The 13,814-nt window shown below is 34.9% G+C and overlaps 1 protein-coding gene across 4 annotated transcripts in view; it reads right to left on the reverse strand.

Annotated features, from left to right (window-relative positions):
- The window catches only part of MRL1 (Pentatricopeptide repeat (PPR) superfamily protein), a 197,815-nt gene that overhangs the window by 23,405 nt on the left and 160,596 nt on the right, over positions 1 to 13,814 (reverse strand). For all 4 annotated transcript variants that reach the window (XM_089831654.1, XM_089831655.1, XM_089831653.1 and 1 more), the window contains 2 exons: positions 2,729 to 2,777; positions 2,436 to 2,529 (listed from right to left, as the gene is read on the reverse strand). In XM_089831654.1, the coding sequence (XP_089687780.1) occupies positions 2,436 to 2,529; positions 2,729 to 2,777 (143 nt within the window). The remainder of the gene's footprint in view (positions 1 to 2,435; positions 2,530 to 2,728; positions 2,778 to 13,814) is intronic.

Below are 13,814 nucleotides of genomic sequence, written 5' to 3' on the forward strand. Positions count from 1 at the left end.
CCAGCATCGAGTTGGCAAGACTCGTAAGATTCTAATCTACGGCTTTGGAAACCAATAGGGTGATCAGACATCCAAGTTGCGCATCCGAAATCCTTGGCCAAGGTAGTTAATGGCATGATTGCCTAATCACAGATTAGAGTGTTGGAAGTTGTGAGATTGGTTGATTGGAAAGTGTCCACATCCTCGTCAACTGACTGGTAGACACTCTAACACCAAGATGCTTAGTGGTTGGATAAGGGCGTCCCAAACCAACTCCCAAATAAGTAGGGAGGGTGTTTCTCATTGGAGATTGTGGGGAACTACAGGTCCATGGTTGGGAGGTTAAGCCCAAGATAATGCTTCTCCTCTCTTCCAGATGCCAAGGCTTGCACAACTCAGTGTCATCAATCACATATGATCTTGTACTCTTTTCCTTGTCTATTTCGCATTTCCTTTGTTATTTACGTTACTTTCATGTATTTGATTTTTTCTTAGAAAAGATGTTAGATTGTAAATCCAATTGAAATGGTAGTTAGTAACTGATAGTCATGTGTATTCTACTTAGTTATTTTGAATGGTAGATTATAATTGTTCAGAATAGTAGATTCGGCTAAGTTGTATTTTCCTTTCATGTGAAATAGTAGAATAACTGATTTAATTGTAACGTCTTTTCAAGTTGATTGAGAATGTAATGAATCCTATAATATAATTTGATAAATTAGTTTTGAGATTTTTAGCATGTTACAATATATATAAGTTTTCTATTTACTTCAGCTACAACTTATGTTTGTACTTCTATGATCGATGTATGTTTGTGCATGTGATCAAATAGCTTCTATTTGGTCATGTTATTGTGTCTTTAAGATTTATTCAATAATTGGGTACATTAAACAAGTTTTAAATCGTATAAAATCTCTAAATTTTAAAGGCTTGTATTGCTTTCCCAAGTGGTTGGCGAGTTAGTTTACTGAGTCATGAGTTACGAGTCAAGTCGGCCATGTTGAGTCCCAGTTGACTCCAAGTCTAGGCAATTTGGATCTTATAGTTATTTTTCAGTTTTGAGAGACTTTTACCTTTAGATCTTTTCATGTCTTTATACGTGTTTTTATTAGGTAGATAATTTATGTATAGTTTGAACTACTTTTTAATATAATTTTGGCTCTAGCCATTTATCGATAAAAAAATCATATTCAAATGAATTGCAATGCATTCATTATATTTGAGATTTTACTAGCGCTATGTTATGAAAATATACGCATTAAATGTGAAAAACCCATAGTTACGCCGCCGTGGGGAACAAGAGGACGTTGGAATGTGGGGAAACGTTTTTGTGTAGGGGAGACAGAGCGGCCTCAATTTTAGGACAATGGGGAAGGTGTCGGGGGACAAGGGTGAAAAACAATAATATAGCAAATTAGAGTTACAAAATACTTGAACATTGCATTGAACAATAAAATTTTAAATAGCCGAATTAACAAATGGATAAGTTCTAATGTATAATAGATATCAAAAGTATGAGTATCTAATCATAAAGATGGTTACATTTAGTAGCATGATATCAAAACAAGTACAAACTACAATAAAACTTAAAAATATATTGAAAATCTCTTGGTTTTTATTAAATTGCACTTTTTAGTTTTGTAATGACAAGATACGCTTGGGCATTCCTAGAGGGATTGAGGAAATTTTCTGCGTCCCCTTGACTACTTTAGGGATGTTGAGACGTCCCTGTATTTCTAATAGATGGTGCAAGATGGGTTGCCCACTGTGGGTACTGAAATGCCATTCTCACATTCCCGATGCATCCCCGTTCCAAGAATGATTGAGATTTTTTATTTGGGAGGGAGATGCATCCTTGGGGTACACTTGAAAGAATTCTAGATTTTGTTTTAGCGATTGTAATAAGGATCTACTAATCTAGAACTTGAAGGAAAACCCTGATATTTCCTGGACCTGCAACATGCAAAGCACTATTTTCAAACACTACACTTACCATGCCATCATAATAGTCTGCAAGCGTAAATAGTTTTCTTTACAATTTTAGTTTCATGACAAATTATCCATGCAATTGGAAAAAAACATATTGTTTTCATCTAAAAGGTTATGGATTGTTTTCCAATTGGAAGTGTTCAGAACTTGATTTCTATCTCAAAAAATACTCCCATTTCTATGTTGAATGTTTGATTTCTTGATAAATATTCTAGTGATATATACAAATATATGATAAAGACATAATTGCACATACAAAGGCATATTGTGAGTTAGTATTTCATCAGTCTACGTAATATTGGAAGGACAAAGGGTTGTACAGTTGCAAAATAAAGCGTGTAAGTTTTTACTTAAATAGCTAAATGAAAATATAAAATCTTGACTTCAATTAAATTTTCAAAGACTGATTACAATTTATAACCAAGATTCATTATTTTTGCAAAATTAAAGTGAAGGGTTAGAATTACCTTCCACTAATATTGACTAACATTGGACCCTGTTTTGAGTTAACCACCACCTTCTCTTTTGGCAAAAGAATTGTTATATTAAACAGTCGTGCACCTACAAGGAAAGTAACCAAAACTCAATAGTCATTGACAATTTGATATCCCTTTCTAAAAATAAGATGATATCATTATTTCCATTTCTATTGCTTGCATTGAAAGTTTGATTTATGACAAATAACATAAGTAGAAAAAATTATCCATACATGAACATATTTAATCAATGGACAAAGCAATTCAACTATTTCTTGACTCACCAGCAGCAAGCCTATGTTTGAGTCCCTTCATGATGGTAAGTAGGTAAACCTAAAGAGATTTTAAAATCAACAAAAAAGGAATTTAGAATTGGTAACAAAATAGCCCCATCTGTTAGAAAGCAAACAAGAGGGAAATCAGCGGCACAAATTTGGTATCCTATCAAAGCAAATAGATAAATTTCAAATTTTGCAATTGGTATGTTGACTTAGTAATCTTCCATTAAAGAAAAATCACAAAGTGAAAATAGGAACCATTAAATAGAATAAACGACCAATCCATGTTTAATTTTCATAGATGAAAACATAACACTATCCAAATTTGTAATGTCCCCATCTTTTTAGCATCTCAATGGATTCTTAGCCTTTACATTCTCCGAAAGAGTGGGGAAATAAAGAGAAATTGATTAAGTTAATTTCTTATAAAGTCATTAAATTAAAATGACAAGGTGACTTTATATTTAATTGATTTAATTCAAAGTGACTAAAGTTAAATAAATAAATTAAAAGAATCTTCTAGAAGGAGGAATTGAATATTATTTTATTTCTTCTAGAAGGAGGTCTATCTATTGGAGGAAAAGAATAAATAGGGAGGGCAGCCTCAATGTTGAGCATCAAATGTGTTGCCATCTACTCCACCGAATTACCTGTGGAGCCAAGGGTTTTGTACAATTGCTACATTGAATCGTTGGGAATGAACACTCCCACTGATTTGCATAATTGAGGTGGTGCAATATCATCCAAAGAGTCGCAACTTTTGGAGAAGACAAATCAGTCTTTTCATTGTGTCAAATTTGTCACCTAGGGCCAAATTTGTGTAGTAAGATTGAAGGAATAAGTCGGATATTGCTATAGTAACTCTGTTACAATATCGCTGCTACAATAACGCCGCTACAGTAACTTTGTTACATTACCGCAGCTATAGTGTCGTCGCTACAATGACGCTACTATAGTGTCGTCGCTACAGTGACTCACTATAGTAAAATTCAGATTTTTGGAGCAATTACAGGTTTCTATCTATTACATTTTGCATTGTTTGAGAGTAGATATTTAGGGCATTGGTAGGGTTTTATAAATCTGTTGTGGAGAGATTGCAAACTAATTTATATCAGAATTTCATTTCAAAAATTGTCAAAGGGAATTAGAATATCATTTAAATCATAGCATGCATTGCCTTAAGTCTCATTGTTGAGGATGCATATTTCCTTATTTGTAATCAGTGTATACAAAAATATTTGCATCACTATTGTTAGCCATTTGGAGTTTGCATTTAGGAACAATCAACTTTCATATCAGCGTTATATTCCGTGTGTCCAAAGTGTTCAACGAAATGTCAAATGACTGAATTATTAAAGAATCTAGTCTTTGTTGAAGATATAACCAATTGGGGTTATTACATTGGTATCACAGCTTGCTTGCAAAATGTTTGACAAAATGTCAAACAACTAAATTAGAGAAGAATTTTGTTTTTGACAAAGTTATAACCGGTTGGGGTTATTACAGTGGTGTCAGAGCTTTCTTGCAAATTATTTGACGAAATGTCAAACAACTGAATTATTAAAGAATTTGGTATTGTTGAAGTTATAACCGGTTGCGGTTATTACAGTGGTATCAAAGCTTGCTTGCAAAGTGTTTGACGAAATGTCAAACGACTGAATTATTAAAGAATTTGGTATTTGTTGAAGTTATAGCCAGTTGGGGTTATTACAGTAGTATCATAGCCTTGCTCCTGCCATTCTGGAGGGTTGAAGTTTCATATGTAGCCACATAAGCAAGGTCACCTTAGGGTTTACACTCGTAGGAGATTAGAACAAGAGCAAAATCAGCTTGAGAATATGTTCGCAGAAGAAATGGGTGATAAGGGAGGAGAAGAGATGGCAAGAAACAAAGGAAAAGATGGTGGAGACAATGAAGAAAGAGAAGCACGAGAATTCTTTAGACATTTGGTAGTGGAGCAGCAACAGATAGTTGAAGCTTTACGAAAACTTACTACAACAATACAGAAGATGAACCAACAGATGAAACAAAACCAAGTCCTAGATGCTGACACAAGTATAGTACAAAAAGCTTCCTCCTGGACCATTCATAGGCCTACACGCCCTACCTTTCTCAGGAATAAACACGAAGATGATAATGCTAAAGGAGAGGCAACATTTGCAGGTCATCTTATGGCAGGGAATGTTGAATGGGAATCATTGACACCAGAGGTTAATGAACACCTGAGCGTTGACAGATTGCTAAGTCAAAGGAGAGAGCATTATAAGACAAGGTGAGATCGAAGACCAAGTGACCAAAATAGAGGTTTGAAGCATGCGCACACAAATTCACATTACTTATGTTTGATCGTAGCGGGATGATTACAACTCAATCTTGGACTCATAAGCTAGACACTTTCCAGAATCTTCGACCCATAATAGAGGAGAATGATTTTGTCTTCTACTTACAATAAGGTGTGTAAAAATTTATATGATGAATTTGATGTGCATGCAAATTTGAATCAGGAAAACCTTGGGCGATGATTTTTCTACATCATCCTTACAAGAGGTTATGGAAGTAGTTGTGGGTGTTGCCACTCAAGATATCGGTACCATGAATGGAGATTGCATAAACACTTCTGATTTTTATGACATCAGTTATAAAACCTTGCATCCACAAGGGCCAAATGTTATCCTTGAGATGTCACTTGGTAGTACTCGAGAAAGGGGTATTAATGACACAATGCATGATGCAGATTCATGTACTGATGACTCTGATTTTTCAAATCAGACCTTAGTAAATGAGTTTGAAGATTCAGTGGTTGGCATGGAACCCCAAGATTGCGAGCTAGAGGAACATGTAGTTGAGTTACTTGTTGAAGGACATAGCAGCAGTACATTGGCTATTGATGTACGCATGGACGATAGCACACAACATAATGTGTCTAACTCAGACTCATTTCAGTCAGGCAGCTTGCTTTGGAATGGACAGTTACAAAGACCTCATCATTTGATTGAAGCTTAAGGTGGATATGAAAGTTGATCCTCTAAATAGTGGAGCAGCCTCTAGTATTTTGATTACACATGATGAAGGTAAATCTTTACAATGGCATGATATCATTACTCATTTTTTTGAGGGCAATTGTGTTATGCACCACCATTCTCCATATACTGAAAATGTTAACACAATGATAACATCCATTGATGGCAGACTTACACCTATTGGTCAATCGAAAGATATCAATTATACAAGAGCTAGTTTAACATACTTTGGCATTAATGAGGTGAAGAAGTTTAAAGAAATGAATGATGAATTGTTGCAAAAAGCTAAAAAAGGTAAATTGGTGGCTGCCCATCAAAGACAACATCTTCAAGAAGTCAAAGGAAAGGTCAATCTCCTCAGCATAGCAAGGAAAAAGAGGATGGATAACATTAGGAGGAGAATCAACTGGCCTTTGAGGCTGCTCAGGTTATGCAAGAGCTAGAGCGAAAGAACGAGGAATAACTCTTGCCTGTTCTTTTGTTTCTTGTTGTCTTTTGGCTTTTTGTTGTGGCTTTACGCTGTGGCTTTGCTTGTCTTTTTTTCCTGGTCTTTTCTCAGAACTCTACTTTTTGGCTGGGCTTTATGCTTATTATCAACCTTTGAACTTATACTTTTTTGGCTGGGCTTTCACGCTTATTATCAGCCTTTTATGTTTTAACTATTGGGTTTCAGGTTCCTTGTAAAACATGTTTATCTAATCAAAAACATTAGTAGGCTCTTATTTCAAACAAAGAATGAATATAAAAATGTCCCTAGATCCGATTACAACAATGAATTTGATAATTCTAGTCAATTAAAGGATTTGGCAAAGATTCCAAACATAAAACAAGAATAGTTGAGGGTTCTTCATGTGCGGTTAAAGTTGCTCATAGCTTGGAGACTCGGTTGAAGGTGAAGAAGGATGAGATTATTGCAGCATTATCTCATCATGACATGATGCACAAACAAATTGAGGATCATATTTGGGCAGTTCAAAAAAAGTTAGATCGAAAGGGTGAATCAGCATCACCTATAGATAGAGAAATGCATAATGATTTGAATTGAAAGAAGTTTTTTTTTTTTATTGCAAAGGGGCGCATGATGGAAACCATAATTGTCCATTAAGGTGTAAGGGAAAGATTGGCTGTGTTATGTGGCCATATAATGAGAATTTTGAATCTGAAAATTTAGATAAAAAATTTGATCAAGAAGGGTCTGAGCTAGCAGGATCAGAACATGAGGAAGAAAGGGCTGAAAGGGAAGAGTCAGTCCAACTACAAGAAGCACGTCTCACTAACATACAGCGTGAGGGATCCTTTAGGATGCATGGAGTTTTAGTTGGGAAGAAGATCATTACCTTGCTTTATACAGGAGCCACACATAACTTCATTGATGCTCAGTTGGTTGAGAGATGCAACATACAAATGAAGGTCTTTGAGGGTATAAGAAAAGGTTACAAATGGCTACACTCATAGGTGCGACAAGAAGACTTCAGATCTGCCCATGCATTTGAATAGCGTTGAGTTTAATGCAGATTTTTATGTGGTAAAACATGGGAGATGCTGATATGGCATTGCGGATGACATGGCTTCATAACAAAGATTGTGTTTTGATGCTGATACATGAGGAGCAACAAAAACATGTTTATTATCTAGACATACAATAGTTGAAGCATTTTGTGTTAGTTTTTGTGTACAACAAATTGTGGAGGGATCATATTCCGCATCTTGATACTGTTTTGGATATTCTTGGCAAAGAGACCTTGCATGTCAAGGAATTCAAGTGTGAGTTAGGACAGAGCTGTTGTACTTAGGACACATCATTAGCACACAGGGAGTATGTATGGATATAGACAAGGTCAAGGCAATCATTGAGTGGCTTACACTCGAGAGTCTCACACAACTCAGAGGATTTTTGGGCTCGTGTGGCCTTTACGACATATTTGTTCATGGATATTCACAGCATGCAACACTACTTGCTGATCTAACCAAGAAGGGATATCTCACGAACTATATTGTAGGGCAGCAAAAAGGATAGGTTAAGAGAAAATATCTATGTGAGTATTGCTTTAATACCACCTACCATCTTTCCATTCAGATGACACCATTTATGGTCTTGTATGGTTATGAGGCATCCAACTCTCTTGATTTATTGATGAGTGATAGTAGAGTGCCTAGCATTGGAGTTTTATTGCAGGAAAATCAAGATGTCATGAGGGCTCTCAAGGAGAATATTCAAAGGGCACAAAACCAGCAAAAGAAAATATGCAAACCAGAGAAGAGTTGAACGTTCATTCAAGGAAAGAGATATAGTGTACTTGATGTTACAACCTTATAGACAGTCTACACTCAAGAAGAATGGTGCAGAAAAGCTCAAGCCACATTATTATGGGCCTTTCAATGTGATCAAGAGAGTTGGAGAGGTGGCTTACGAATTGGATTTGTCTGCAGAAAGAAAAGTCCATAAAGTTTTTCATGTGTCACATCTCAAAAAGGCGTTAGGACACCATATTGTTCCTTCTACAGTGCTTCCACCCTTGGATGATGAGGGAAAATTGGTATTAGTGCCAAAGGCTATCATTGATTTCAGAGAAAAGAACTTGAGGCGACATATTATAAGGGAGTATCTATTGAAATGGAAGGAACTCCTGATAGAGGATGCAACATGGGAGAATGAGGAGATTTTGTAGCATCCAAAGTTGAAGTTGCTTGAGGACAAGCAATTTCAGGGAGGGCGGTCTGTAATGTCTCCATATTTTTAGCATCTCAATGGATTCTTAGCCTTTACATTCTTTGAAGGCTAAGTGGGGAAATAAGGAGAAATTGATTAAATTAATTTATTATAAAATTATTAAATTAAAATGAAAAGGTGACTTTATATTTAATTAAGTTAATTAAAAGTGACTAAAGTTAAATAAATTAATTTAAAAAATCTTCTAGAAGAAGGAATTAAATATTATTTTATTTCTTCTAGAAAGAGGTTCATCTATTGGAGGAAAAGAATAAATAGGGAGGACAGCCTCATTGTTGAGCATCGAATGTGTTGTCATCTACTCTACCAGATAACTTGTGAAGCCAAGGGTTTCTACAATTGCTATATTGATCATTGGGAATGAACAGTCCCATTGATTTGCATAACTGAGGTGGTGAAATATCTTCTGAGGAGTTGCAACTGTTGGAGAAGACAAATCAGTCTTTTCATTGTGCCAAATTTGTGGGCTAGGGCCAGATTTGTGGAGTAAGATTGAACGAATAAGTCGAATATTGCTACAGTAACTCTACTACAGTATCGCTACTACAGTAACACCACTACAGTAATGCTGCTATAGTAACTTTGTTACAGTACCACTACTACAGTATAGCTGTTGCAGTGTCGTCACTATAGTGACACTACTACAATGTTGTTGCGATAGTGATTTGCTACAGTGACTCACTATAGTAAAATTCAGATTTTTGGAGCAATTCCAAGTTTCTATCTATTACATTTTGCATTGTTTGAGAGTAGATATTTAGGGCATTGGTAGGGTTTTTTAAATCTGTTGTGGAGAGATTGCAGACTGATTTATATCAGAATTTCATTTTAGAAGTTATCAAAGCGAATTAGAATATCATTTAGATCATAGCATGCACTGCCTTAAGTCTCATTGTTGAAGATGCATATTTTCTCATTTGTAGCCAATGTTTATATGTTCCAAATACAAAAAAAATATTTGCATTGCTATTGTTAGTTATTTGGAGTTTGAATTTAGGAACAATCAACATTCAAATCAGCGTTATATTCCTTGTGTCCAAAGTGTTTGATGAAATGTCAAACGACTGAATTATTAAAGAATTTGGTCTTTGTTGAAGTTATAACCGGTTGGGGTTATTACATTGGTATCAGAGCTTGCTTGCAAAGTGTTTGACGAAATGTCAAACAACTAAATTAGAGAAGAATTTGGTGTCCGACAAAGCTCTAACCAGTTGGGGTTATTATGTGGTATCAAAGCTTGCTTGCAAAGTGTTTGACGAAATGTAAATGACTGAATTATTAAAGAATTTGGTATTTATTGAAGTTATAGCCGGTTGGGGTTATTATAGTGGTATCAAAGCTTGCTTGCAAAGTGTTTGACGAATGTCAAACAACTAAATTATTAAAGAATTTTGTATTTCTTGAAGTTATAACCGGTTGGGGTTATTACAAAATTGCTTTCAAAATAGGAAAATAAACAACTCCAAACCAAGAGGCTAGAAGATAAATTACTGCACTGAAGATAACAAAGAGACACTGGATGGTCCCCTAGTAGGAGTGAGGATAGATATTGAATTCAACAATACAAAATTTGAACAAGATAGATTTTGATATTAGTGCCATTGCTATTCTTTGAAATCTTTTACAAAGAATAGAAATTTTCCTTAGAATTTTTTTACTTTTAATTGCTAAATATTGATAAGGTGGTACTATAAAAACTTAATCACTAAAAGCCACAAAACAACACATCAAATGAGAAATCAATAAGAAAACTAATACAAAGAGATACAATGTGGTCAACCGTCAATGTAACGTCCCCTTTTAGTAGGCTTCAAGGGCATGCTTATGTTAGCTAACAGTTTGATTTAAGGGTCTCTAGTAGTTGACTTACTGTTTATAGTAAGTCAGTTGGGTTGGTTTTCATTTTTAGCTGTGCACTTGGAAGATGCTTTTGGTTAGGCTGTTTCTGCATTTGGATGGAAATCACTAAAAGCCACAAAACAACACATCAAATGAGAAATCAATAAGAAAATTAATACAAAGAGATACAATGTGGTCAATGTAAGCTTATGTCACCTAACAGTTTGATTTAAGGGTCTCTAGTAGTTGACTTACTGTTTATAGTAAGTCAGTTGGGTTGGTTTTCATTTTTAGCTGTGCACTTGGAAGATGCTTTTGGTTAGCCTATTTCTGCATTTGGATGGATACTTCACAGTTTCTTGAGCCAGGAGTATAATGAAAGTCATTTATTAAGTTATACATAATTAATTAACTTATAAGCCTAAGTCAAGTTTTATTATAAAAAAAGGTACATGGAGTTATTACATTTCAAACTTTTTTTAAATGCTACCAGAAGCAAAGTTTTATTTAAGTGAAAAGTGTATGGAAGAAGCTTCTAGCCATTGGTATATACCAGAAGATTTCTTGGCTCCATTTATAATAAAAGCAAGCCTCAGACATAGATCAATCATCCTATTACATTTGTTATATTGTGAGTTGAAGGTATTCAAGGGTTTGGGAAATCCAATGCTGAAGGAGTTGTGGATTCTTTACAGATCTTCACACTTTGAGCGGGTCATTTATACCAATGAATTATGTTATAGCTACTGCTGCAATTTAGAAAGGGTTTGTCGGGACATTTGTGCAAAGAAACTAATCTGGAATCTGCTGCAATCAGTCCAGTGTCAGGACGGCTAGAAGGATTGGTCCAAATTCTGCGTTCTAAGGGCCGAGTTTGATGTTCTTATAAGTTTAAAACAAGTACATTGGGAAGGAAATGCCCTATCATAGCTGAATTGGACTTTTTTGAAGGCTTTCCAAACTGATGTTAAGGCTGAGTTCAAAGTAGAGGGCTCAAACTTGATTGCTTTTGGCCACTTCATTCATAACAGCAGCCACATCAATAACCGGTCTGCAATCGAGATACTGCAGATTATTCTGGATATCAACACCATATATTGGTACCATCAGGTTCCTTAAAAAATCTGAATTAATTGTGTTGCGTCATTTAACCATCAAAATTGTAAATATATGCAAATTTCCTTACAGTGAATAAAGTTAGTGTGCAAGTTTCGATTTCCTTCCAATTTCTATGCATTGTTTCATTACAAATTCCAAAAAAACAAAAACAACATATATATCAAAATGCAAAAAATTACAATAACTCTCAAAACAAAATAATATAATCTTTAGCATAGAGCCATTGGGGCTCTTCACAGTGAAATTCTAGAATAGCAAGGGAGTGCTTCCTCATCTCCACCACCATCATGTGATATTTATGACCCATTTTGTAATATCCCCATTTTTGCAAGCATCAAACTTCGTTTTGACTAGCCTATCATTAGTCCTCATATGCTAATTTAGATGGTCGGAGGGTTCCTAGTTGGCAGAACAGGAGTCTCTTTTTCTTCCACATTACAGAAGTGTTCAAGACTTGCTCTTCATTTGGTAAACATACTATTTATAGTAAGTCAAGGGTACCTAGACCAATCTCAATTGCAGTGATGACCTTTGGCACCATTTTTTATCAGCTATTCAGGGATTTACTAATTATAGTAAATCAAGGGTTGATAGAGATGGACGCTTACTTTTTTTAGTAATGCATATTGGTTAGTAGTGAATGCAGTGGGTTACTTCCTAGTTCTGATAGAATTGATAAATAATTCGTATCTTTGGAGTTGCTAAATTTTAATTATTAATAGAGCAATACTTGTTACTAATTAATTAAAAGCACACATCACTACATGTTATTTGATTTTGTTATTTAAAGCGGTTATTTAATGTCCAATTATAAAGTGCGTAAGAAGAATAATGTAAAGTGCCAATTTAAAGGGAGATATAAGTGATTATTAAAATATGCTTTATATTATTACATATGAGGGAAATAGAATAAATTATTATATTTCAAATCATAGCAACAAAAACAAATATGTTAAAATACCCAGGTTAAGTTTAAGTCATGTAAAGATTATTCATGAAGCTACTAGCCCATTGGGATTGGAAGTTATAAATTCTTTCAATGCAAAGGGAAGATCATTCTATTGTCTATTTGATGTATGTGAATCAGTGAATTGTGAGTGCCAAGGGTTTTCAAATTATTGATCTTATCGGATTCTGAATTCTATCAAGACTTTGCACATTCAATTGGTTGATCTCTGCCAATGAATTGTGCCAACAATAATCTCATCTACAAATTATGAATGAGATTAATTTGTCAACCGAATCAGGAGGAAGATTCTGCATTTAGTCTTGGAGAGTGTTTGCAGTGTTGGGTAATGGTTTATGAATGCAGATTGTTGCTTAATAGACCTGTATTTGTGTTTTAAGAGGCAGTTGTTCACATTAAGATGCCACGTGAGCCAGAGGGACATAGCCACTGATTATATAGGGTTGTGAAATCCATACTAGAGTCTAAATTCTGATAAATAGGTATGTGTTTGAAAATATTGACAGTCGGTGTATTGATATTAGAATAGTTTAAACATTTTAATACAATCACTTCAGCTGAGAGTAATCAGCAATTATGTTCGGAAATAAAGTTCTTCCTCGACTGTATAACAAGTTAAAGGATAAGCAAAAGCATACAAATCAAAGTCTTCCCATATTAACAACATGAGAGTCAAAAATTAAACTAGAGGAAATGACAATATCATCCAAAAGACAGACCAAAATTTTATCAAAATGTTTGTTAAGGAGTTATATAATCAGCCTTCAATAGGGCCCCATCCATTGTTGGCTTTTAGAGATTCAAGAAACTCTGTAGAAAAGAGTTCATCATTCCAGCTTGAGAGCACATAGTCAATTGAAGCATCATCTTCAGGCCCTGCAACATCCTCAGGATTATTGCTATCTGGAACAGGATTCCAAATATCAGTAGAAAAATTCAGATCTTTCATCTTTTCAAGCTGATTTATTTCCTCGGTATCTAGCATATCTTTGTACTGGTTCATGTAACTAATTGCTTTGACATCATTTTTATGAATAAGCAGTAAAACATCACGGACTAGCGGCATAAATTGAGCCATAGAGATTTCCAATGAAAGAGAGACATGTGACATGATGAAAATGTGTGACTTTACATGTAAACTCAGTAAGCCTTCTATCTTTCTTCTGAAACACCTCTTCATTTCTTTCTTTTCATAAGAACCATAGGACTTCACAAGAGTGGAACATAAGTAGTTAAGTTTAGAATCAAACATTTCAACATTGCCAACTAAAATTTCACTCCAAGGTAGGGCAGGTTTGGAATTCCAAAGAGCTGGACTACCTAAAAAGATTGACAAGACCGTAGTTCAAAATCTCGTTCTCTAACACTTAATGGCGAGGGGGAAAAAAACTTCTCAGCAAATATCGGAGATAAATA

Source organism: Cupressus sempervirens, chromosome 5 (genome assembly GCF_028749045.1).
Source record: "Cupressus sempervirens isolate cs-2001-9-10 chromosome 5, ASM2874904v1, whole genome shotgun sequence".
Classification (NCBI taxonomy): Eukaryota; Viridiplantae; Streptophyta; class Pinopsida; order Cupressales; family Cupressaceae; genus Cupressus; species Cupressus sempervirens.